The sequence below is a fragment of the Camelus dromedarius genome, chromosome 14 (genome assembly GCF_036321535.1).
Source record: "Camelus dromedarius isolate mCamDro1 chromosome 14, mCamDro1.pat, whole genome shotgun sequence".
NCBI lineage: Eukaryota > Metazoa > Chordata > Mammalia > Artiodactyla > Camelidae > Camelus > Camelus dromedarius.
In genome coordinates, this window is record NC_087449.1 from 51408745 (window position 1) to 51436353 (window position 27609).

At 33.8% G+C, this 27609-nt stretch overlaps 1 protein-coding gene across 5 annotated transcripts in view; it reads right to left on the bottom strand.

The window, feature by feature from the left end:
- Positions 1 to 27609, bottom strand: part of PHACTR4 (phosphatase and actin regulator 4) — a 95056-nt gene that overhangs the window by 26574 nt on the left and 40873 nt on the right. Inside the window, exon 3 of one of the 5 annotated variants that reach the window (XM_064493875.1) lies at positions 18973 to 19012. The exons of 3 other annotated variants lie outside the window; for them this stretch is intronic. Coding sequence is in view for 1 of the 2 variants with exons in the window: in XM_010981650.3 (XP_010979952.1) it covers positions 12407 to 12452 (46 nt within the window). In the remaining variant the exon portion in view is untranslated. Of the gene's footprint in view, positions 1 to 12406; positions 13075 to 18972; positions 19013 to 27609 lie in introns of those variants that run through there. One more of the 5 variants, XM_010981650.3, reaches the window with a different exon arrangement.

Below are 27609 nucleotides of genomic sequence, written 5' to 3' on the forward strand. Positions count from 1 at the left end.
TAAAACAAACCCCCGAAACCAAACCAAACCAAAAACAAACAAACAAAAAAACCCAAACTAACAATATGAAAGTAAAGGTTCTTAGTGCTATGTGATGCTTTTACAAAGAAAAATAGCCAAATAGCTACAGGAATGTTAGATGATAACATATTCACAGAAAAGTTCCTGTCTATGAGGTCTTTAAATGAAGTATATCCAATCTAGTCTGCTTCCACTCTTTTCTCAGCTATTTAACCACTTTCTAACATAGGACTTGGGACAGCCACATGTAAATCAATGAAGTTAGAATATTCCCTCACACCATACACAAAAATAAACTCAAAATGGCTTAGAGACTTAAACATAAGACAGGACACCATAAATCTAGAAGAGAACATAGGCAACACATTCTCTGACAGAAATTGTAGCAATATTTTCTGAGGTTAGTCTCCCAAGGCAACAGAAATAAGGCAAAAATAAACAAATGGGACCTAATCAAACTATAAGCTTTTTCACAGCAAAGGAAATTATAAACAAAATGAAAAGACAAAGTATGGACTGGGAGAAAATATTTGCAAATGATGCAATTGACAAGGACAATCTCCAGGATATACAAACAGCTCATTCAACTCAATAACAAAAAACCAAATAACCCAATCAAAAATGGGAAGAAAACCTAAATAGACATTTCTCCAAAGAATACATACAGATGGTCAATAGGCATATGAAAAGATGCTCCATATCACTAATTATCAGAGAAATGCAAATCAAAACTACAATGAGATATTACCTCATACTGGTCAGAATGACCATCATTAATAAGTCTACAAACGATAAATGCTGGAGAGGGTGTAGAGAAAAGGGAACCCTCCTGCACTGTTGGTGGGAATGTAATTTGGTGCAGCCACTATGGAAAACAGTATGGAGTTTCCTTAAAAAACTAAAAATAAGAGTTACCAAATGATCCAGCAATCCCACTCCTGGGCATGTATCTGGAGAAAACTCTAACTTGAAAAGATACATGTACCCCAATGTTCAAAGCAGCACTATTTACAATAGCCAAGACATAGAAGCAACCTAAATGTCCATTGACAGATGAATTGATAAAGAAAATGTGGTTTATATACACAATGGAATACTACTCAGCCATAAAAAGAATGAAATAATGCCACTTATGGCAATATGGATGGGCCTAGAGAGTATCACACTAAGTGAAGTTAAGTCAGAGAAAGACAACTATCATATATACTTATATGTGGAATCTAAAAAAGATGATACAGGGGGAAAGGGTATAGCTCAAGTGGTAGAGCACAAGCTTACACACAAAAGGTCCTGGGTTCAATCCCCAGTACCTCCTCTAAAAATAAATAAGTAAACCTACCTCTCTCCCCACCAATAAAAAAAAAAAAATAAATAAAAGAAATTAAAAAAATTAAAATAATAAAAAAAGATGATGCAAATGAACTTATTTATAAAATAGAGACTCACAGAAAACAATTTTATGATTACCAAATGGGAAAGGGGGTGGCGAGGGATAAATTAGAGTCTGGGATTATCAGACACAAACTACTATATACAAAATAAACAACAAGGTCCTGATGTATAGCACAGGAAACTACATTCAATATCCTGTAATAAACTACAATGAAAAAGAATATATGTGTATAACTGAATCTCTATGCTGTACACCAGAAATCAACACATTATAAATCAACTACATTTCAATTAAAAAAAAAGTAAGACTTAATTCATCCCTTTTAGTTCTTCATTATATTGAACAATATATTTCTATGTCCCCTTTCTCTTATACATTCAAAACAACAATATAATATCCTTTCAAATATATTTATGCTTGCTAGCATATAAACTCAAAATAAGTTGTTTATATTAAAAAGTCAGTGTGTGTGCAAAATATCAACTTACGATAAAAATGAATGCATCTGCTGTCATACAGGTTGCTAAGAAAAGCCCTCCTCTTTCATTATGTAAAGAAAGTCACTGAATACAAAAAGCAAAGAGTAGTTTTTTTCTTTGATGCTTTATGCAAATGTGCTTAACTTTCATGTTGATAAAACTTTCAGAAGGAAGTATGTCTCCTGCATCATGCAGTGGGGTTCAGCCACACCCAGCCTGATCCCAAATCCATTCATTCATATTCTGATGACAAACAGAACATTATTTCTGTGACTCCCAAATCTGCTGAAATACTTGGAATCAGCCCAGTTGCCTTTTCAAAACATGGAATCTCCAGGAGGTGGGACCAAGAAATCTGTTTACAAAAATTTTCCCAGGCGATTCTTAATGATCAGTCAAGTTTGTTAAATTCAATCCCAGATTATTATCTGGAAATCTTATGCATGTTAAAAGAGACAGAGATAGACATTCTCTGCATGTAACCTAATTCTCTGTTGATGAAAAATAAACCAGGAAATCACAGCAACATTCCAGTGTTTCCTACTCAAGTACTCCTACAGAATTGTAAGGATCTTTTCTGTGTTTCCTAGTCTCAGGTAGAGTTTAAATTAAAAATAAATTAAAATTTACACTTATATTTCCCCTAGATTTATAAGGTATGTTTCATGTGCACTTGGGAAGAAAGTATTGTGCAGTTAATGAGTGTAGGGTTCTATTATATGCCAATCACGCCAAGTTGGTTAATCGTGTTGTACAAATCATTAAATCCTTTCTGATTTGTTGCAGCTTGTTTTATCAGTTACTGAGAGAGGTATGTTAATATTTCTACCTATGAAAGTGGATTTGTCTCTTTCTCTATTTAGTTCTATTAATTTTTGCTTTATATACTTGGTAGATATGTCACTAGGTACACACAGATTTAGAGTTATATCTTCCTGTTGACTTGACCCTTTCATCACTAGGAAATTCCCTATATTGCTCTAATAAAACTTTTGCCTTATTTTTTTCTCTCTAGTTTTCAATTGTTGTCTTTTGTCAATATTTAGTCAATTTATATTTAATGCTTTTACTGACACAGCTGGGTTTAAAAGTCTACCATTTTCTATTCATTTCTATTTGTTATTCTGTGCATCCTTGACTTATAATTGACGTTGTTAGTACTTTTACTACTAAAGGAACAATGCAAGAATCTGACATTTCAACTGTTTACTCTGTGTTACTGTCATATATTACTTCTACATATACATAACTGAACCATAGAAAACATTATTATTGTTGTTGTTTAAACAAACAGTATTCGTTCATACTTTCTGCATGTTTGCTCTTTCAGGTACTCTTCATGTCTTCCTCCAATTCTGTGCTTCCAACTAGGCTACTTTTATTTCATTATTTCTGAATAATATTTTCACTTGGTACAGTAGTTTCAGTTGGGAACTGAGAGGTATTTTTATTTGTTTAATTTCAGCACTTTATAAATGTCATTTTATTGGCTTCCCCCCAACCCATTGGACTGCTTTTCTTTGTATGTTTCATTCTTTGGATGCTTTCTATCAAAATTTATAAAGGTACAAATACTAAAGTTAGGATTCTTATTAAAGCCTCCTTATAAACTAATTCACTATCTACTTATAATTACTTCAAATTTCAACAGGTACTTTATCATTCCTTTGTTCACTTCTCTTAGAAGTCATTGCTTTGTACTTAAATTGGATATAGCAATCAACTTTTATGATTTAGATCATTATTGTACATTATTTTTACATTGGAGTACAGATTTTTCTTTTTTATTCATAAATCATATCCTGTATTTGGAGTCTTTCTTCACTGACTGTTGTGCACCTTACTCTTTAGATCTTCCTTCAAGCTGAGACAGATTCTTTATGCTGTTGATAAGATACGTGGGAGAGGACTCTGAAGTCATACTCTTAGGCATTTCTCATGGAGATTAGTCTGGGAGTGCTCTGGAAACTCAACTTTTAGATATTCAAGAGCAACACCTATAACTGATTAAAATAAAGTGTTGATAAAGTTCTTCCCGTGTGCTCTTTGTTTAGAAAGAAAGAAATTCTGAGTTAAGGCTGTGCTCCCATGGGTGAAAGATTTCAGAAAAAGAAGAAAGAGAAGTAGATTAATCATTCCTAATGAAAAGGGAAAGAGGTAAATCACCTTCTCTTTTCCCCCCAAATCAATTATGTTGACACCAGAGGGAAATCACAAAAACCTGATTCCATCAAATGTCCTATATATGAAGGGTAGGACTGTAGGACAGGCAGCCAGTGAAGCCTTCCCTACTACATCCAAGAGTATTTATTTTAATTTAATTTATTTTATTTTTATTGAAGCACAGTTGATTTGCAATGTTGTGCTAGTTTCTGGTGTACAGTATAGTGATTCAGTTGTGGATATATATGTACATATATTATTTTTCATTATAGGTTATTACAAAATATTGAATATAGTTCCCTGTGCTATACAGTAGGACTCTGATGTTTATTCTGCTTCTTTCTTTTTTTAAATGGAGATACTGGGATCAAACCAAGTGCCTTGTGCATGCTCAGCATGCATTCTACCAACTGAGCTATACCCCTACTCCTATCTCTTCTGTATAGAATTAATTTGTATCTGCCAATCCCAAACTCCTAATTTATCCCTCACCCCCCTCCCCTACCCCATTCCCTTTGGTAACCATAAGTTTTCCATGTCTGAGTCTGTTTCTGTTTTGTAAATAAGTTCATTTGTGTCATTTTTTTTAGACTCCACATATCAGTGATAATGTGTTACTTGTCTTTTTCTATCTGGCTTACTTCACTTAGTATAATTTCTAGGACCATCCAGGTGACTGAAAATGCCATTATTTCATTCTTTTTTTATGGCTGAGTAGTATGCCGTTGTGTGTGTGTGTACCACAGCTTTTTTATCTAGTCATCTGTTGATGGACATTTAGAATGCTTCCATGTCTTCGCTATTATAAATAGTGCTGCTATGAACATTGGGGTGCATGTATCTTTTTTAATTAGAGTCTCCCCCAGATACATGCTCAGGAGTGGGACTGCTGGATCATATGGTAACTTCCAAGAGTATTTTAAATCAAGAAGGGAAGGTAGCAGATTGAAAGTAGACTAATGGTAACATTTTTTGGAAAGAACTACTCAGCAGTCTGCCTAAATCCAACTCTGAAGAATCTATGATACAGGTATTGATCTCCTATAATCAAATTCCACTTGGGCATATATTCTTTTTTTAAAAAAAAAAAATCTAACTAGGCATTATTTATAACTAGAATAGTAGCCAGGGCCATGCACATTTTTTTTTTCAAATTTTAATTCTAACTATGTATAAATTATAAAAGACCATTTTCTCTAATAAAAGCCTAAGTTCTCATTAACATTTACATAAAAATCTAGGATGCTCGGCTTCAGAAGATGGAAGTTGCCCAAAGGTGTTATTTCTGACAGTGTTATTTAGGGTGGTGACAATTGTGAATGTCATTGTATAATGATGGGTATGTAAATAAACTGAAGAATTTATATAAAATATACAATCATTAGAACTTAAGTTCCTAGAGTAACTAGTAATCCTAGATTAAAGAGTATAAACTTAGCCATAAATTATTATGTATCACATTATCTAAAGTGTACAAAAATATGTTAAAAAGGAGAATGGAAGGGACTAAATTAAAATGTAAATGTAATTTGATGGAAGGATTACAGGATATTTGTGCCTCTCTTTTCCAACTTCTTTTATACATATATATAGATATATATTTTACAATGAACGTGTATGGCTTTTATAATTGGAACAAAACCAAGTTTACTATGAAAGTGGGAGCTTTCAAACCATGACAGTTAATAAATTAAGTCCAGTAGATACATAAATACACAAAAGAAAACAATTCTTTTTAAACATTAAGCTCCTATAAAGATGAGTTATTTCCCACATGAAAATCATAGTCTGAAATATTAAGCAAATTAAACCATTAAAGGACATAGTTCTTTGGTTTTTGGCAGAGTGACACATGTTAAAGTGAGTAGATTTGGATTACCCAAACAATACTTTCTAGTCCTACAATCTTTTAAGAATACTACCCTTTTTAATGTCATTTGCAGCAACATGGATGGACCCGGAGATCATCACTCTAAGTGAAGCGGCTGGAAGGATAAAGAAAAATGCCATATGATACTACTTATATGTGGAGTCTTAAACAAAGGACACAAATGAACTACTTATTATTTATATCTTAGATGACTGATTTCCTGAATATGTGTAAGCACTGTCCTTTATGATTGGATTACTGCATTCTGTTGATTTTTATTTTGTGGTAGGCTTTATTCCTTTGATAACTATGTAAATTTAAAAAGCTAAAGCTCTAAACTATTCTTAGAAACAATGAACAGTACATACATGTAAATTTTAAAAATAAATGCATTATATTGTATACATGTATTTACATGCAATATATTGTATATGTGCAGTCAAACTGTAACAATTCTACTTAACAAAACTGAAAAATGAAAAACAAAAACCCACCCTTTTTTTTGCTATGAGTTAGAGACCAAATTTAATGGTAATCTAAATTCACCAGGTGTAAACTTTTTAGCTAGAGTGAAGTGTTTTAAAGTATGCATAAATCTTTGATGGCAGTGGCTGACTAGATCTAAGTGAAGCTACTCATCTCCGTAACATTCTTGGATCCATTAAAATTGGTACACTAGCTCAGGCTTCTTACTATGAATTTTTGTCTGACATGAAGGAAATTCAATTGCATTGCTTAGAAAACTACAATAGAAAGAGAAACTGACAGGAGAATAAATTATACAACAAAAAGTATATTCAGGTATCTAGAAATCATCTTTCTTTTTTATTTTTAATGATACAATTACATCTCAAATTTTGTTTCTGTACTCATAAACAAAGGGCTTAGAGAGGTGAGTCTGTTCATAAGCAAATTTGCACATGAACCATTTGTTCTCAACAACTCTGATTTTATTGACCATCTCCCTCCCACTTCTAATTTGACAGAATAAATACAGGCTTGGAGTCATATTTAGATATCTCATTGTTTTTGTTTAAACTATGGAATTTAAAATGTTCTTATGGCCCCCTCTATTTTCCATGAGAGCCAAACAAGGTGGTTCCTCTCATTTCCCTTTGTCCTTCAGAACACAGGGTGTAGAATGCTGGCTATAGTTTTACGATTGTGTGTTCCAAAGAAAACACCTTTTTCTTTGAGTCATGCAGCTGCAGGCCACTAGGAAAGCATGTCACAGAGTTGGAGGTCTTGGTATTTTTTGGAGGGGGTGGAGGTTGGGAGAGGAAGATAACTAACTAAACTATAGTTTGGAGTTCTAGTTTGAGTAGTATCCTGAAACTATGCCCTGGTATTTAAACTACTTAGTCCCTCCTTCAAGTTGTAGCACCTCACATTTCATAGGCTTATTTCTTATATCATGTATTATGCAGAGTTCTAGTAGTTTCTTGCTTCAATATTCAGTTTTTTCCTTGTCAACATTTAATTCAAGTTTTTTACTTCAAGTTCAGTTGCTCCAGATGAATTTCTGGAGTGATTTTTAAATAAATATATAGCATTATTAAAAAATTACTTAGCATTTTACATCTTCAGTTAAAATATTCATTACCTATTCACTGCGGATACATATTATACCTACATTACTTGCTAAAAATAAAGGATAAAGCAAGGTTAAACAGTAAGTCCTAGGTCAAAGATAGTGTTTATTGTGTTTATTCTATTTATTTACTTATTTATTTTTTTTTAGGTGGGAGGTAATTAGGTTTATTTATGTGTTTATTTTTAGAGGAGGTACTGGGGAATGAGCCCCGGACCTTGTGCATACTAGGCATGTGCTCTAGCACTTGAGCTATATTCTCCGCACAAGTGTTCATTTTAGAATCTGATTTACAACCAATTCTTAATCATCTACGTTGGAAGCAAAGGTAAGGCACAGACATTTGGAATTGATAGAGAACTTAGTTTTCAAGATAGCCTTCGCTATCCTCTCGCCTTCACTAGGCTTAGTAATAACCAACAAAATTACTGGGACTGTCTTGGTTCTATCCCTATTTCTTATACTTTACTGGGTTTTAAAAAATGTGTAGATTTAAGATGTTTAAAGTTCTTTTATTTTACCCACAAAATTTTTAATAATCAGCTATTTGTCCAAAACTTAATACATAGTTTTGTGCAACAAGACACATACTCCACTATGAAGAGGTATCAATTATCTTTTTTTTTTTTCAAGTTTAAGGTATACAGCATAATCGCTTGACCTAACATATACTGTGACTAGTTACTTCTATAATCTAATGGCTCTGTCTAATTATCCTTTATGCTCATCTAGCTTGAAACAGATCTTGCTTTTACACAAGCATTTTAACAGCATTAGAACTTTGTCAATGGAGAACAGTAATTTACGGTACTTACTCTATTGTATTTATACTCTTTTTTGCCTTCTAAAAGAAGATTATTATTGGATTTAAAGAGCTGTTTTAGAAAACTGCAACAAAGTTACAGAAAGCAAAACCTGCCACTAATGAACAAAGCAAGCTTTGTCCAGAGCAGGCCCAATAACTTTCCTTGGAAATACTGCATAGTTCTGACCTCTGGGAAGTAGAAAGAATTGGGTAAAACACTCAAGAAGATACTCAGGGAAAAGTTCTCTTTCTGTACTTGCAGGTACAGTTAGGTTTGAGATTCTAACTCTGGGAAATAGTTCTCCGATCATGACTGCATCAAGAAGTGATGCTGCTTTACTCTGGCAATTTGGTATGTATACTTTTTTGACAAAAATTCCAAGTTGAGAGAAAGTTTTTATAGTGAGGTGCCAAGAAATATATTCTCTCATGGAAAAAACCCTTAAATTTACCAAAGTTAACTTGCAAGTAGAAAGAAGGAATACATTGTTGTGACAATAGGCTATTCAGAAAACCTACTGAAGCAGAGAGAGGGAATAACTTTTGATTGGTATTCTACATTCAATAACAACAGAAAATCCTGTAAAGAGTCCATGACAGATCCCTATACTGTCACTTTCTCCTGATTCCTGGATTACATGAAGAAAGTATGCCTGTTCCTTCTTTCTCGGAAGAAAGTATTTATTTTTAGACCAAAATAGGTTTGAGAAATGTCTCTCATAATTCTGATGACCAAACAATACCAAGAATTTTTCTTCCAAGTCTCATGAAGTAGTTTATTTTTAATTAATCCATATATTATTTATTCCTATGTTAATAGTTATAAAGCTACATTAAATTTTACTCATCCAGCAATTTGCTTACTGATTTCGCCTCCAAATAACAATAAATTTCTAAACCACCTTTCCCATAACTACTCCCATTCTCATGAATGAGAACCCGTAACAACAAATTTCAGAGCAAAATGAATCAAATGGTGTGGAAAAGGAATATAGAAAGTAAGAAATATTACAACATAGTATCTTTTAAAGTAATATATTCTCATACAAAGGAAAAGTTGGGGGGGAGGCTAATTAGTGAGTAGAAGGTATATGTTGGGGCTCAAAAAAAAAAAAAAAAAAAAAGCTAGAGTGGGAACAGAAAGGCAGAGAGAAGAAAAGTTCCAGACTAAATGGTTGAGTAGAGCTTATTAAAATTCTTTGGTCTTGTGCCTAATTTAAGGACATGTGCTAATTAGCTATTCATTTTAATATGATAAATAATGAATGATTAAAGTGCATACAGAAACAGCTTTTATGTTGATCAAGAACTACAAAGTATTATTTGAACGTTTCATCTCAGTAAATCTATAGGCTTCTCCTGTGGACACATTTAACTTTAGGATAATTTTTTTATATGAAATGCTGATGATAACTGCTTATCTCCTTGAATGGACACCATAGCATAAATTTCTACTTTGCATTCAAATACTCCATTAGCTCACTTGTTGTTAGAAAGATCCTATGGTAAAAAACAATAGCTGGATACTGACATAACATCTCATAAATCTGCATGAGTCCTCATGTAAAGGTTATTTATTTAAAAGTAGACTCTTCTTGGTTAACAGCTCTACACTTCCATCATAAGCCATGGGAGTCTAATAACCTTAAAAAAAGGAGTATGTCTTATCTTAAATAAATTTTAAGTATTTTGGATTTTTACTTTTAATATTTTAAATTCTTAACTAGAAAGTAAACTTTTTAAGGGCACAGACAGGAATTATACCTATTCAGAGTCTGCCACATTCACAGTGGCTTGAAAATAATAAGAAATCATTTCAATACATTCATTCATTCTTTTATTTTTGTATGACTTGGCTTGCCAAACCCAGTATTTTAAAGTATCAATTTTAAAGCTCAAAACTAACTACTCTATTACAGGCCTAGAACTGTAAGGAAATGATCTAAGTCTTACTTTCTACATTTATCCTTCCAAAAAATCTAGTAAGATATTTCAGACACCTATTCATTGAAATGCTTTTTATTTTTTTATTAGTTGTTTTATTTCATAAACAAGCCTTTTGAATATGTTCAGCCATGAAGTGAAACAGGCTCACTAAAATCTGAGTCCTGACTGACATCTCTGATGAAAGGCTTTTTAGAGAGTAACCCAGGACACAGCCATATCAGTAAAGTACAACAGTAAAAAAAAGTGCACCCAAGTAACAATTTTAATAAATTATTATACACGTGCATTAATAATTTAACATAAAATATGTAAAACTGATGCTATTCGATATTATGTATTACTCTGGCTTATTTACTTGTCTCTGTCATAAATCTAATTTTAAAAAAATGAAACAATAGAAATAGGTGGCAGGGGAAATTAATAGCAATTACTAGTAGGACAATTTAAAAATTATGTGTTAAAAAATAAAAATTTTGTTTAATGCATTTTCACTTTATAACACTTTCAGATCTATAAAAAAAATTTTCATGAATAGTGCAGGATTTCACAAGTAGCCCAGACTCAAAGTTTCTTAGCTTACTGTATCTTCATATCATTAGGGTACAGTGTTACAATTTTATTTTTTAAACATATATATTTTTTCAGATTCTTTTCCATTTGAAATAGTTTTAAAATTTCATTTCATTAAGCAACTGTTGTTTGGTAAAAGACTTTACAGTAATGATATTCATCTTACATATCAACGTTACACCTTCATGAACTGGTCTTGATTTGCTCAAACAGAATACATTCTGAATTATAAATGATAGAGTGGAGTCTGTCCATTAAAATAGCTTATAGTCATCTATGAATTATACAAGGGAATGTGGGCACAGGAAGAGGGGTGGGGAGGGATATATCTGTTTTTAATTTCATCTCTTAAGCTGGGTAGTGGCCCCAGAGGGTCCTTTGTATTCTTCTCTATACCTTTTTCTATTTATAAAATATTTCACTTAGAAAAACAAAAAGTGAGCAACTGAATTGATATGGACTCAGCCCTGGTGATCAGGTAAAGTAAGTCTAGTCCTAACGTCAGTCCTAAAAATCTGTGGCTGAATGACTCACTTTGTGATCCATGTGCCTAGTTTCAGTAAAATATGAAAAATAATACTTTGTAGGAATTTCATCTGACAAGTTCTCAGGGAAAACATACCTTTGAAACTAAATCACATTAAATCACGAGACACATTTGGGGGTGTTACTTGTGTTCCCACACTTTATGCTTTTCTTTAAAATTGCCAACACTTTTCATTTGTGAAAAAAAGGCAGCCTGAGACTGAACATGCTTTATGCTGCTTCATAAATCAAAGAGAAGGTATAAACCTTTTTTTAAAAATATAGTATAATGTCAAGGGATGATTCATAGGCTTTCCCCTACTTTGCTTATATTTAGCAACTTTTTAATGAACACCCACTTAAATCTATCTTTCCTACCTCTCCATCTTCATCCTATAAAAAACCCCAAATGTTGGGAAAATGAATCTTCACTTATATGCTTTGAAGCTCTGGCTACACTTAGAATTCTCAGCCTAGTCTCTAGCTATTTCTGAGACAATAACACTTAAAATATAAAGAACTGACTTCAGAAATGTTTATACCAAGTGTTGCTTATGAGAAACGGAAACACCAGCACAATGGAAAAAGCCTTATTTGGAAAATGTATAACTGAGTCTAAAAAATTAAGTCAAATCTTAAAAACGGTCCTATTTATAGAAGTCAACAGTTCTAGTTCTACACCACATATAGAAACCAATTGCTAGAGCCCTGCAAAATAGCAGTAAAACACTACTGATTTCTAAACACAAGTTCCTGTAGCACTTACTTTTTCCAAGGGCAAGATATTAACAGATGGTTTCCTAGCAATATTATCTTTAAAAACTCTAAAGGGACCAAGTAAAACAAAATGATGAGTGGTAAATTAGTATAACTGAATGAAAAATTAACTTATATTTTTCATTTATTCTTCACAAAATTATCAATGTCCCAAAGTTAAAAGCATCAAAATCATCACATTCAAATCTCTATAAAATATTCAGCTTCAGCCCTAGATTTGCCTTGCCTCCGTCAAGATTTTGTTTCTTTGACTTCTATTACTCACCAACTCCATCTGGATTTACCGGTCTGGAGATGTCAGCTTGCCCCATGATTATGTTGTCTGATGTGTCTCACAACAAACCGTGCCAGACCAAAGCAAACTTTTCTTAAACAATAAATCCATATAAGGAGGGGACATGTACTCCTCTCTCAATGTCACTGCCAAGCATCGGGAAATGGCACAAGGTCAGTTAATCTGCTGGAGCTTCTGTTTCCCTGTATCCCAGACTAGGCACTCGTGGTTCTTACAAATATGTCTTCACACCGGCTCTCTTCACGCAGGAATGCCTGTCATTCCAGAGTTCGCAGTGAAGAGCTGAAGTGCAGGAAGGGGAGGAGACTGCTGACCACATTCACGCTGCTGGGCGGCACAGCCCTGAAAGTCCACACCTACTTTTCCTGACACTGAGCTTGGTTACAACTCTCCAGACTCACAGCCACAAAGAAAGGGAGGCTGCTCAAGAGTTTAGCAAAGAACTTGTAAATTTAATCACACAGAAAACATTAGGGTTACGCGTAGCAGGCTAATGGGAACAGAAGCCCATTCAAAGATATTTTGTAGACACAGGTTTGCCTCCAAATCCGACTGTTCGGACATTTCACTGCTTGCTCTAAAATTCTATTTCCTACCTATGAGTGGCATACTCAGAGCCAGATGAGATCTATGTACTGGGAATTAACATTAGGAACAAGATCTGGGGATTAAATATACCTTTTCTAAAAATAAAAAGAAATGTTTCTGAAAAGCTTGCTTACTAAAATAGTAAACTTGGAGTGAATATTTGTAAGGTATTATGCAATATTTCTCTTTCTGCTAAAGTTCAGTAATGATCTTGAAGAATACAAAATTAAAAGGAGTAGCCCTACATGCTGTATATGATACATGGGAGGTATCAGCTAACCACATGTAGCAATGAAGGGGCCAGCCTCCACACTGATTCTTCTTTTTTTTACTGAGCTATAACTAACTTACATACAGCCAAATACATAAATCTTAAGGATACATCTTGATGAATTAACATCTGAACATAAAGGGGGAATTAACAATTTTGAGCACTATATTAAGGAATTTTACAGTTTATTTCCTTTAATTATTACCACAACTAACTAGGCATTGTGAAGAATATATTATTTGCAACATTATCAGATAAGAAAACTAAGGCTAGTGAGGTTAAATCCTGTGTTTGTCAAAGCCCTAATATTCCTTTAACAAATGACAGCTACCCAAAAAAACTAGGTTTTAGTTTAAATTTCTGTTCTTCAAATTGAGCTTCCAGAAAGATTTCTAGTATTTGGATTTTCCCCTTTCCTTAGGACCTGTTCCTCATTTTCCATTATCTGCTTCTGATTTAAAAAAAAACAGCAAAGGTAACAACTAAAAAAAATGACAACACTAAGGCATCAGTAAGAAAAAATAGTGTACACTTGGGCAACATTCAATTGTTAATACTGGCAGTAGTCAAGAAAAAGAAAAACTCACTATGATACTCACCATTAAGATAGGAAAGAGTAAAAGGAAAAATACATTGAAATTTTACATTGAAAGAATGCTCCAATCTAAGAACATCAAATACCTTCTAAGCTGGCCCCTATATTTATTAGCCTAAAAGCAGATCATGTGCAATATAGCCCTTCCACTACTGTAAAACAAGAGGCGAAAGGTGGCAAATGCATTGCTTAGCATCTAGTATGTGTTCAACATATTGCAGTTATCATCATCAAGGAGACAATACAGCAGACTGGTTAAGAAGACGAGCTTTGGAGGCAGACTAACATTTTAATTCTAGATCTATCACTACATGCTAACACTAGGCATGTTACTTCACCTCTCTGAGCTTCAGTGTTCTAATTTATAAAGTAGGCATAATATTACTTATCATTACAGGGCAGTTGTAAGGATTAAATGACACGAGCATAAATAAAGCACTTTGTAATGTACCTGGCACATGAAAAGCTCTCAATAAATGCAAGCAGTACTTATCACAGTTGTCAAGATTAAAAAAAAAAAAAGTCAAAGAAGGAGAGGCCAGATCAGGAGCAGCCAGACAATGGTACATGTCAAAAAAACCCAGTCATTACAAAGAGGTTAGTCAGAAACAGAAGAGAATGACATTCTGTAGCATGAATCCAGAGAGCAAATCAGGAAGAAGCAGGCCAAGGAGGAAGTTTGAACACAATCAGGGTTGGTGTACAGAATCATTAAGCAGGTGGAACAGCCCAGACATGTGCATTATTGTGGATTAGTTCAAATCAGGCACATTAAACACACACACACACACACACACACACACAGCCCAGAAACAGTACTGCAGAATCTAGGTTATGCTGACAGAACTATGTAAGAGTAGAAGAGATAGATTTAAGGATCCTTGGATGGCTGCTGTTTACCACCTGCCAAATTTAAATGCCCATCTTAACTTGGCTCACTGTTAAACCTAGGGTATTTAAAAGTAGCAATAAACTCAAAGATAAGAAAAAAAAAAAGGATTTGTACTGATCATCTGGCTCAATCTCCCACTCCTTACAGAAGAAGGAAACTGAGGATCAAAGAAGTTAAATGCTTTGCTCAGAGACAAAACTAAAACGCAAGTCTCCAGACTCTAACTCTGGGACTCACTTTGGCTCTCATATAAATGGCTAAGGTAATATTTAATTCCTAAAGATACATTCATTTCCCAAGGAAGTCCATACTTTACAACAATGACAAAGCTCTCAGAAATTCTAATTCTGTTGCCTATGTACCAAGCCAATATATGTTCCCTAACCAGCATGTTTCAGTTTCATTCTAATAATATTTACTTTGCGTCAACAAAAGCACACAAACAGACAAGAGGGAAAGATATTGGCCTTTTGATGGTTTTAAAATTTAACAAACACTTGAATTCATTCTAGTTTTCCATGCATTGTATTTTAGAAATGCAAAGGTAACTCTCTAACTTTATAAGTAGACAACCCTCTCTTCTTATCACCTAATTAAGATATTCTCTTTTTAGAGTACTTTTCCTCCACAGTTTACTGTCTCAAGGAATGGAGGAAGTAAGAGATTAAAATTTGAGAATCTTGGGGGAGGGTATAGCTCAGTGGTAGAGTGCGTGGTTAGCATGCATGAGGTCCTGGGTTCGATCCCCAGTAACTCCATTCAAAAAAAAAGCCTCATTACCTTTCCCCACCACCCCCAAAATTTGTGAATCTCTTCCTATCTTATGGAAAGAGCACAAAAGGCCTTATAGAGTTTAACAGGCAAAGGAATCTAAGCTACAGCTTAGATTTAGACAGTAATTGAAGTCCTCTAACCAGAGCCTTTGTTTTTTTTTTTTTTTTTGGGAGGGGGATGGATGGATGGATTTATTTATTTATGTATCTATGTATCTATCTATCTATTTATAGAGAAGGTACTGGGGATTGAACCCAGGATCTTGGGCTTTAAGCACATGCTCTACCACTTGAGTTACCCGTCCCCCTCAAAAAAAAACCTGTTTCTTATAAAAACTGCTGAGCATTCAAAACCTTTAGTGACATTTACAATTCCAAAGCTTTTTGTTGGCAAGTGTTCATATCACACACTACCATGAGAACATGCACTGTATTTTCAATAAACCGTTTATAAGATCAATCACAGAAGTATAATGCTTCCATTTAAATACACTTTTTTGCTAAAGTACCAAAATAAATCGGATTACCTAGGAGAGAGTAAGCTCTTAGCTATTTCAATTACATCTCCCTCAGCTTAATTCAGCATATTGCTTTCTTAAATTTGAGATGTCTCAAGAAGGTGAGCTCTAGTAGGAGGCTGGGGAGAAAGTCACTTTCCTCTAAGAAAGGTTGACTAACGGAAATTATTAACAGGTCATATAGATACATATTCAAGTAAAAGACTAACTTTCAACTTCTGGATATATAATTGAGGGAGGGAGCAGCTTTCTATTCTTTACCCCATGATCTAACTCTAATCTAGTCTGGCTGGCTCTGCATAAGAGACAATATCCTACAGTTAATAACTGATGTCTCAAACTCCATGTGGATATGAGAAAGCCTTGCCAGTCATTTGTAAACTCTTCACTGTCTCATCTATTTGTACAAACTGCTCCCTTGGCTTGGAATTTCTCTCCCAGATCCATCTAGGGAACTCCTATCCATCCTTTAAGAATTGGTTCCAGTGTTGCTTCCACTATTATAAGCCTTTCCTCAGTCACTCAAGCAGAATTCAAATAAAGATTTACTGATCATTGATTACATGCCTAGCGATGTGCTGGAACTAAAACCAACAATTTTTGCCCGTAAGGTGCTTACAGTTCAAGTAAATAGCATCTACAATAGAGCATGATGAGTACTTAGGTGCTAAGCAAACTCATACTTGTGGGCATGGGGGTTATCTAGCTCTATCCTGAGAGATCAAAGAAAAGATCTTGAATTAAGTGACATCTAAAATCTGAAAGAGTCAATAGTCATAGAACAGATGACAGAGGTGGGAAAAAGGTACAGGCATCAAGAGATAAGACGGGAGAGGTAAAGAGCTGATTGTGACTGACAGTGCTCTGCATATCGCTCTAAATTGCAATGATCTTCAGACTTCTCTGTTAGACCAGAAACTTTCCATGGGCAGGGATCATGCTGTATTTATACTTAAACCCTCAGTGCTTGGCACAACTTAGTGCACAGTGGACACATAATACATATTTATTAACATTGACTGCAAGGAAAGAAACAGCATTCCTCAACTTTAAGCTCTGCTCACAGAATCTAGTAACAAAGGCAATGAAGGTGAAAAGTGCCACCGATGAAGGCTGGAAGAAACGTGAAGACCACAGACTATTCTAGCATTCCAAACAGTCTTGAGAACTGATGTGAACCTCTAGATTCTGTGGGGAAAAAAATGGCAGGCTCATGATGGTTTTTAAGAATTTATTGCTTTGTAAGTAGTAACAACTTTCAAAGAAGACAAATGTGTCAGGTGAATGTTTACATAAACTCTCATATAGTCACGACTGTTAAGGTGAAGATCCTCAGCAGAATGCATTTATACTCCATGTAAACTACCTGAAAGAACAGCCTGAAAGAGGCTAAAGTTAAGGGAGGGCCACTGGTACCACCAGATACTCATTTCCCTTACCCCAAATAACACTGGTTTCTTTCTGTGGCTGGCTCACTGGATGCAAAAAATGAGCACACCTGTCTCTTATTCTACATCAAAAACTGTAACTCTTATTCCCTGCCTATGCCCACTTCCAGAAGGCAGCATGGAAGAAAGGGGCTTTGGAGTTACATATACATAACAAAGTAAATTTTCAACTTTTCCATTTACTGATGAGGTGAGTGAACAACTTACTTAACTTACGCGAGATGGAGATAGATACCCAGAGTTTTTTGTAAGGATTAAATAAGAGAAATCTCTAAATTACAGTCTGATGACCAAAGGTGCTTAATATATTTGGCTCCTTCTCACCCCACTTAAGATTCTTTATATAAATGATTCCCCTAAATGCTTACCTTTAAACACCACAGTTCCTTAGGAAAAAGAGGGGAGGTTCTGATATACTTTTGTGTCACAGTGCCTGTACGTATGACCAGCATGAAGTAATATATATGCTTATAAACCTACAATACGTTGGACTGTGTTTATGGGAGAAAGAAACTGAAATGATGCCCAGAAGGACTGCTTTCAGATCCATGGAATAAAAGACCTCAGGCTAGGAAATTGGAGCTACAGAGATTCTGTCTTTTTGCTTTCTTTAAAAATTTTTGTTTTAAAGACAGTAAGTTCTTAAGGATGCCCTAATGGTCAAAAATGCTTCTAGAACTGAGGAATTAGTTATACAAAATTAAAGTAAATAGGAACATTTCAGTTAAGAAAGATGAAGAGTTTCTCTAGGTTGGGTTAAGGATTTAGGTAGTTCATCAGAGTACAGTAGAGTCAGTGGGAAAGGTAAGCCTAGATGAAAATGAGAATTAACTGAATGGAGATGTGAGGATGTGGGAAAAAATAATTGAGTATAAAGATTCACAGGTTGTGGGGATGAGGGAAAAAGAAAAGTGAGAAAAGGATACAAATGATACTGATGAAACTTTCACCCACTATGTAACATCAGGCAGTTGAATCACATTATTGCCCAGCTCCCTTCTGGTTCTCAAATTCTATAGCAGAGTCAAATCAACGATTTAACCAATTAAGTGTTCTGTTTCAAATAATGGTTCAAGAAATGTTTTATTATGGGAAAGAGCAGTGGCCATGTGCACTTTATATAGCTAATCTAACTCAAAGCTTGCTGTACAATGCAAAATACTCAGCCATAAAAAAGAATGAAATAATACCATTTGCAGCAACATGGATGGACCTAGAGGTTATCATAGTATGTGAACAAAGTCAGAAAAAGACAAATTTCATATGATATCACTCATATGTGAAATCTAAGAAAATGATACAAATGAACTTATTTACGAAACAGAAACAGACTCATGCACATAGAAAACAAACTTATGGTTACCAAAGGGAAAGGGAGGAGAGGGATAAATTAGGAGTTTGATTAGCAGATAAACTACTGTATATAAAATAGATAAATAACAAGGACCTACTATATAGCACAGGGAACTATATTCAGTATCTTGTAATAACCTATAATGAGAAAGAATATGAAAAAGGATATATACGTATGTACAACTGAATCACTTTGCTTATACCTGAAATGCTATAAATTAACTATATTTCAATAAATTAAAAAAAAAGCAAAATAAGTGCTTAACAAATTGGAGTTTTATTGGGAAACCACAATCCTCATTTATTCATTCCACAAACATTCCTGAGCACTTTGAAAATATCAAGTATTGTTCTAGGTGTTGGAAACACAGCAGTGGATACAAAGAGGGGAAAATTCATGCCTTCTTTCTAGTATGTTACATGGTGATAAGTGCTACAGAAAAAAAAATTCAGGAAAAGGAAATAGGATGGTTGAGAGAGAGGGTGCTAAATTATAAACTATGCAAGCAGAAAGGCCTCGTTGGGAAGATGATATATAAACAAAGACCTGAAATAAAAGAAATAAACAACATATGTCTCAATTAATATATTAAAAATAAATATAAATTACAGTATGGTATATTTTAATGACTGATCAGTATCAAATGGGCTCCTCAGATCTCAGATATCTAAAAATGTGGTCACTAGTTACTTATGATTTTTTGCATTTATATTAAACACAATTTACAATTCTTCAGTTGTACTAGTCACATTTAGGGGCTCAGTAGCCGCACGTAGCTACCACACTGGATAGTGCAGATCTACAATATTTCCATCACTGCACAAAGCTCTATCAGACATGCTGAACTTAGAGGATTTTTAAAGTTCACTTACAAGTCTTCCAGTAACAACAAAACAGAGTTACCTCAGAGCACTAAGTCCATATCTCATTGGTACGTGGTGTCTATTTTCCATGGCATCAACTACTAAACACCAACTACTAAAGGCAGTACACATGAAGGAACACTGACAGTTTAAAAAAAGTTTCCTTTTATTCAGTTACAAACTATTCAGCTATTTATATTCACAATCTTTGATACTCTTTAGAGTTGAATTACTACTTCTTTTTCTACTAACACTCAGTTAAAGTCTTTGACTGTTAATAACAATTCAAAGCCTAACAAAGAAGAATGGTTTTATTTCAATTTAAAGATCTACTGAGAATTATATCCATTTGTTATCAATTGAAAATTAACAACCTCCATCTTACTAGCCATCCATTTAATATTCTGCTCCAAACAGTACTTTTTCATGAGCTGAAGTTAGATTTTATGTAGTTACAGTGAAAGTGACTGAGAAATCGTAAAGAAAAAAGTACTTTATAAAACCACATGATATTCATAAAAACGAAGTGCCAACTGGCGTCTATTAAGGAACCTGGAGGTATCAATGTGTAGAAATTAGTCAGTCAGAAATCAAGGAGCTGCCTATCACAGGAATTAAAATGTTGAATATTCTCCGGTAAAGTGACATTCATTGCTGATGACTCAGAGAGATGACTACTAGCCACCGCCACTTCTCTCCTTCCTTCTCCCTCTTTCATAGCTCTTTTCTAATTCATCTGGCCCTCAGTTTCACTTTAAGAGAGTGAGAAAGAAATCTAAATATTACTCAGCCACATATCCAGTGGAAATAAGTATCTGGTGATAGCTATAACATTTGTAAGAGTTATTCAGAATTTTCTAACAAGAAATCTCCTTAAATATTCTTTTCCAGTACATGTGCAGGAGAATATAGACTTCATCTTCTACCAAATAAAAATTGTGAGTAATGAACACCTGGTTACACTGTGAGTCAACAGTAATTCCTGCAAAAGAACCAAGGATGACCATATAAACAGTGTTTCTGTCAAATTTGCTCCAGCTAATAATTCAAATGCACTTTATTCTTTATTTTCCATGTATGAAATATCCATCTTTTTTTTTTCAAGCTCATCTTTTTTTTTTTTTAACATGTCCAATTTTTATTTATTTATTTGGGGAGGTAATTTACTTATTTTATTTATTTATATATAAATTTTTTTTCAGTGGAGGTACTGGGGATTGAACCCAGGACCTCACGCATGCTAAGCACGCACTCTACCACTTGAGCTATACCCTCCCCCAAATATCCATCTCTTATATACTATTCCCTTCTCTCAAAACTCTCAATCTTTCACAAGAAGAGAACCTAGGAAGTGAAGCACAGGAGAAAAAAAATGTTTTGTATATAATTTCTAAATCCAAAGAGAAATAATGCTTTGGATTATATATACCTTTGCTTTTAAATCTTGAAAAAAAAGTAACAGTAAAACACATTAACATTTTAGGAAAACAATGTAGTGAGATGAGAAAAATATGGACAATTTGTCCCTTTGCTTACCTGTCTAACTAGTCCAAATCTTTATTAGCGCTACTGAGTCTGTTAAACTGTAATCACCAAATAAAATCATCTAAGATGCAAAGTTGATTATTATTTTTTTCAGCCTAAAAATAATTTCTTTTCAAAAAAGTCCTACATCAAACGGGATCCAATTAGCTATTAAACACTGTACCCATAGTCACCTTGTTTAAGGCCTAAGCACCTCGAACTTTTAGAATACCACCTATCCTAAAATCCAAAGAGCTGACAACCAAGTTTCTTTGCATTCATTTTCAGTGAATGAAAAGAAAAAATATAAAGGGCTAAAATGATTCTTCTGGGATTTATTCACTTGAGATAAAAAGCCTTCTATGTCTTTAAATAATTTTATACATCTTCCCAGTCTGACAATTTATTTGTGGGTCACAGATTTCAAATGTGACATCCTCATGTGTGTTTAGGGCACTAATAATTTCCTTCTTACCTGACTCCAATTTTATTCCTTTCTAATCTATTCTCAACAGTGGTGCCACAATGACCTTTATAACAACACAAATTTGATGAGGTTCTTCACAGCATATAAAAAATCCTTCAAGATCTGACCCAATGCCTGTATTTCTACCTAACCTTTTCTCTCACCACTCCCCCATGCCTGCTGTCTTTAGTCCTATTCCAAACCATATGGAGTTTCCAAACTATGACATATTCACCCAGGTCTATCTACCTATGCATTTGCTGTTCTAGCTGCCTGGAATGTCCTACCCCTCCATTCCCAATGTGGCTAACTCCTACTCCTTTAAAATTCAGTTTATGTGTCACTTCCTCTAGGACTCTTTCCTTGAACATCTACTTTTCTATACTTAAGACTGAATCATGCACCCCTCTTCTGTGCCCCAAAGTTACTCTGAATTTATCTCTACATATAGGGGTATATATCACTTTTGTTGTAATTATCTACTTACTTGTCTCTCCTACATTCTTTGAAAGCAGAAATTGTCTTTATATCCTCAGTAAGTAACATACTGCTTGCTCAGCAAATAGCAGGCATTCGATAAATAAATAATACACACACACACACACACTCTTATTTTTTTTAAATGGTGGGAGGCAAAGGGAAAGTATGATCTTTCACTAGTTTAGCCTATAGGTTCCCGTTTCAGGTTATGGAGTATTTGTGTTAGGACACATGCCAGGCCTGTAAGTACTAAACGTACTGTAACAAATCACCGAACAGTTTCATGACAAATAGGAAAGAGAAAGACAGACATAGTGAGATTATCTTGCTAGCTTAGCTATGGGTTACATATTATAAATGCACTGCCATTGATGCTTACAGCAACACAATCTTTTAATTAAAGCAGCTTTTAGATTTATAAAAAACTGATTTAAAAAAAAAAACAACTCTGCTTTTCTTCTAGCTCCTAAGAGAAACAAAAGGACTAAAGCAGCACCACCAGTTTTTAATCACTCAAGGCTGATTTGTGGTCTCTGCTTCTTCTCCCTTTCATTCCTGCTTCCTGGTTTCTGATCATTTCACTAAATGGTAGAAATTTTCACCAAAAAATCAGAACATAAAGAAATAAAATAATACTAAACTCAAAATCATCTACTGTTACATATCATTCTAATAAAAGATTTGATGAAAAAGAAAGCTAAAACTTGGAAAAGATAAACTAAGTTCAATTTCCTATGCTTTCCTTCTCCCCATTCTCTATGAATAATAACAGCTAACGTGAACTGAGCACATATTATAGTGCCAGAGACTATTCTACCTGTTTTGCATGTATGGTCTAATTCTTAAAACAAGCCTGTAAGAAGGATACCATTTATTATCCCTGTCTAATAGATGAGGAAACTGGATCACACAGAGGTAAACTTGTCCAAGGCGTTAATAGCTAATAAATGGCAAAAGCTAAGGTTCATATGTAAGTAATCTGAATGCAAATTTCCACTCTTAACTACTACAAGGCAGTTTGTACCACTAAATATACTTTGAATTCACATAATACCTCTTAGGTATTTAGATAAGGGCATTTATTTTTAACCTTTATAAAAATTTTAGAAGGTAGTACTTTAATAAAAGATTCAGGTACAGAGCAGTTATGTGAATTGCCCAAAATGACAATGTTAAAATTAAAAACAAAACCAAAAATTTGTCCTCTTAGCTTATTCCTGATATTTCCAGTATAACCACCAAACAAGAATAATGTTTCTTATCTCAAAATCAATTTTTAAAGGAATTTCTTAGAAAATAAGTAAAAGGTCTATAATCAAAAAAAGTTGGCTATTTGGGACAGAGACAGTTCTACCACCCCTCAAATCAAACCTAGAACAAAAATACTTCAGTCCCAGTGTTTCATGAGAAACTCAAATTATTGAAGCATAGGTTCACACCTTTAACCTGTATTTCTGCTAATGGAGGCGATGGTAATTACTAGCAACGTAAAGTGCGCTTCATCTACCATGCACTGTCTACCCATACTCTCAAAGGTACTTGGGAAGCCTCCAGTTTTTCCTATTTCCCTGTGTTCAGAACTAATTTTCCTGTTGGATACAAGACAGAAATAAAACAAAAAAACTCTCCTTAAAGTTGTCAATACTAAACTGTTCAAAGAACACAGATACAGAAAAGGCAATAAAGATGCTATGGAAGCAAGTTTCATTTGAATAATTTTCTTAAATACAAGTCATGTTGAATAATGGCATGAAATTTCAATAACACAATTGTTTTCATCTATGTAAAAACACTTATTCTGCCTCACATAAATAGTTCTTAATCTTCTCTTTGAGTGCTGAAACTGTATCTTATTCATTTTTTTTTTTTCTTCATGGCAGCTAGGGCAGAGTGCCAAGAAAAATTTATTGAATGAATGAATCATTCAGCCATACACCCAACTGCTATTTCACCTTTTGGTTTGGGTTAGGGTATGTAGAGAGTATGACAATAAATTATCAAGCAAAACTAACTGTACTTCATTGTAACCAATGTTAAGCCACCGATGCACTATGAGATTATAACTAAAAGTAACAAACACACATCTGTAGTATTAAGCCAAGCTCCTCACCTTAGCAAGAATGTCTTTTCTTTGGTGCCACTTTTCGTTTTTACTATTTAAGATGCAATTCTTACTTGTTCTTGCTATTCAAGCCCTTTGATTATTGAGCTTTAAACTGAAGAGGGAGAGGGAGAGGGAGGGTATAGCGCAGTGGTAGAGTGCATGCTTAGCAGGAGTGTGAATGCTGGATCATATGGTAAGTCTATTTTCAGTCTTTTAAGGAATCGCCATACTGAGGAAACCTATTTTTTAATTAAGGAAATTTACTTATCACTTAATATTAAAACATAAAAATTTCAAGAACTTTAAAGTTTTCTTTTATTTAATAAAATACACATTTTTAAATGGGAATGTGCCATACACACTGTGCTGTACGCCACTGCTCTTTATCAAGGTTATTTCTTTGGTAAATAATCAAGAAAAACGTGAAAAAGTAGGCTAATGAAGGGATATTCTCTTAGACCTTAAAAGATGTCTATGATAATAAACACAATGTCGAACTGGTGTAAAAATTGACAGATGGTTCAACAGAACAGACTATGTAGTCCAAAAATACACTTGTGATCTCACAAAACTTAGCCTGACCAAAATGGCATCATAAATCACTAAAAAAGAGTAGTCTGACACTAACAAAATTTCTTATTTCTTGACAAAATGCTTCTATTTACTCATCTATAGCAAACTTTAAGCTTTATCATATGGGTTATGTACTTCTTAAGATCATTTGTAGATATTTAGATGCAATTTATTCTACTTATATATACACATTTTTAACGATTCTTTTTTAAACATTTATTTCGCATTTAGTCAGCCATTTTACTTAACTCTTTTTCAGCTGATTCTCTTGGGAATATTTTTCGGTCAACAAATATATACTTATTTTGTTCATTAATGGAAACATATTGATCATTTTACTGCACTAAGAACCCCAAAATAATGTTAAACAAAGTAACAGTGGGCATTCTTGTTCTTGCAGTAGAGGACATTTCTTCAGTATTTCACTGGTAAGTGTGGTAGTGTCTGTTGGTTTCAGATAGCTATTGTTTGTCATATTAAACGAGTATCTAATAGCATATTATAAGAGAAAAAAATGAGCTAAAAGGATATACACAACAGTCACATTACGGGTTGTCAGTGGACAGTAGTGGTCAAAGGAGATTATATCTAACTTTTATAAAATGTGCCCTAATGTTACCAATTTTAAAATCAACTGAGTAGAAATATAGGTGCTTATTATTTAAATGTTTCAGGAAAAAAATAAATTACCCTATTCTTAGTGTAATAAGACCTTTTAGCTGGAAATAGTTGAATTTTATAAAAATTTTTTGTCATCCAGGGAGATGAGTATATCATTTTCCTCCTGTTTTTTGAGTTATCATGTACTAATGTGCTATTATTTATATTTTCTTAATATAACAGCCTTAGATCTTGAAAGAACTCCTCTTGATCATATTCTTTTAATATACTGAGAGATGTGACATATCCAATGAGGAAAAAAAGCAGTTCTAAATCAGTATGTTAAAAACATGTAACTATATAGATAACTGCTCTGGAAAAAATCATGGAAGTAGATATATCAAAATGTTATCAGTAGTTACCACGAGGTGGAAAGATTAAGTGTGACTTAAAATCTTCTTTATGCCACTTTATATTTTCTGGAAGAAATATGTATTTTTTTGAAATCAGAAAAAAATATAATAATGACTTGTTGAATTTACTCTACCAGGACTTTACACAGACCTTCTACAACTATATTCATTATGTCAGACAGGACAAATGTCAATCTTATTTTTGTACTACCTGTGTCAGCTTTCAGTTATCAAATTTCACTAACTTCATAAAATAAATGAGTATACTTTCTATCTTTTTTTCTACTGTGGTTGATACAGCTTTTAAGTATCTGCTTCTTCAAACTATGAATGAAACTGCCAATAAAACCCACTGGGCTTACGTACCATTCCTACCATGCCTATCAGTCTATATGGGATTTTCATGTCTGGAGTCACTTTGGTAAATTACATTTCTGTAGAAAATTATCTATTGCATCAGGAATTTATTAACATAGATGTAAAGTAATTCAGTAGACAATGGAGAATATTTTCAACTTCATACCATATCAAAAAGTTAACTCAAAAAGAATCATTAACCTAAATGTGAAACCTAAAACTATAAAACATCTTGAAGAAAAAAAAAAGAAAAATCTTTCTTACCTTGAGTTAAGCAATATTTCTTAGAAGATAAGGAACATTAACCATAAATAGAAAAAATTAGATTTCACCAAATTAAAAACTCCCACTACGACAAGCCACAGGCTAGGAAAAAACATTTGGATAACACTTATTAAAAAAACTTGTATGGGGACTATGTAAAAAACTTTCATAACTCAATAATAAGAAAATGAGCCAATTTTTTAAAAGAGCAAAAGATCTGAACAGACATTTCATCAAAGAAAAGATATAGATGGCAAATAAATACATAAAAAGTTACTCAATATTATTAGTGATAAGGGAACTGCATATTAAAACCTTGATAAGCTACCACCATACATCTATTAGAATGTCAAAATCCAAAACACTGACAATACCAAATGCTGGTGAGGGTGTGGAGCAACAGGAACTCTCATTCACTGTTGATGGGAATGCCAAGTGGTACAACCACTTTGGAAGAAAATTTGCCAGTTTTTTAAAAAAACCAAACATACTCTTACTATACATTCCAACAACTGTACTCCTTGGTATTTACCCAATTAACTGAAAACCTGTCCACACAAAAACCTGCACAGATGTTCATAGCAGCTTTATTCATAACTGCTGTAACTTGGAAGCAACCAAGATGTTCTTCCGTAGGTCAATGTGTAAATACGTCATGATACATCCAAACAATGGAATATTTTTTCAGTGGTAAAAAGAAAGAAGCTATTGAGCCACGAAAAGACATAGAGGAATCTTAAATGCATACTACTAAGTGAAACAAGTCAATCTGAAAAAACTACATATGAAAAAACTACTATATGATTCCAACCTTATGACAGGCTGGAAAAGGCATGAAAAGATACTAACACTAGTGATACATGCAACAACATATATGAATCTCAACAGCATTATGCTAAGTGAAAAACCAGACACAAAAGGCTACACATTGTATAATTCTAATTACAAAAGGTAAGCAGGGAACTTTTGGGGGTGAAGGAAGTACTCTATATCTTGATTGTGGTGGTATTTACACGACCTTACCTGTTTGTCAAAAAACAGAACTATATACCTAGAAGGGGTAAATTTTCTTGCATATAAATTGTATCTC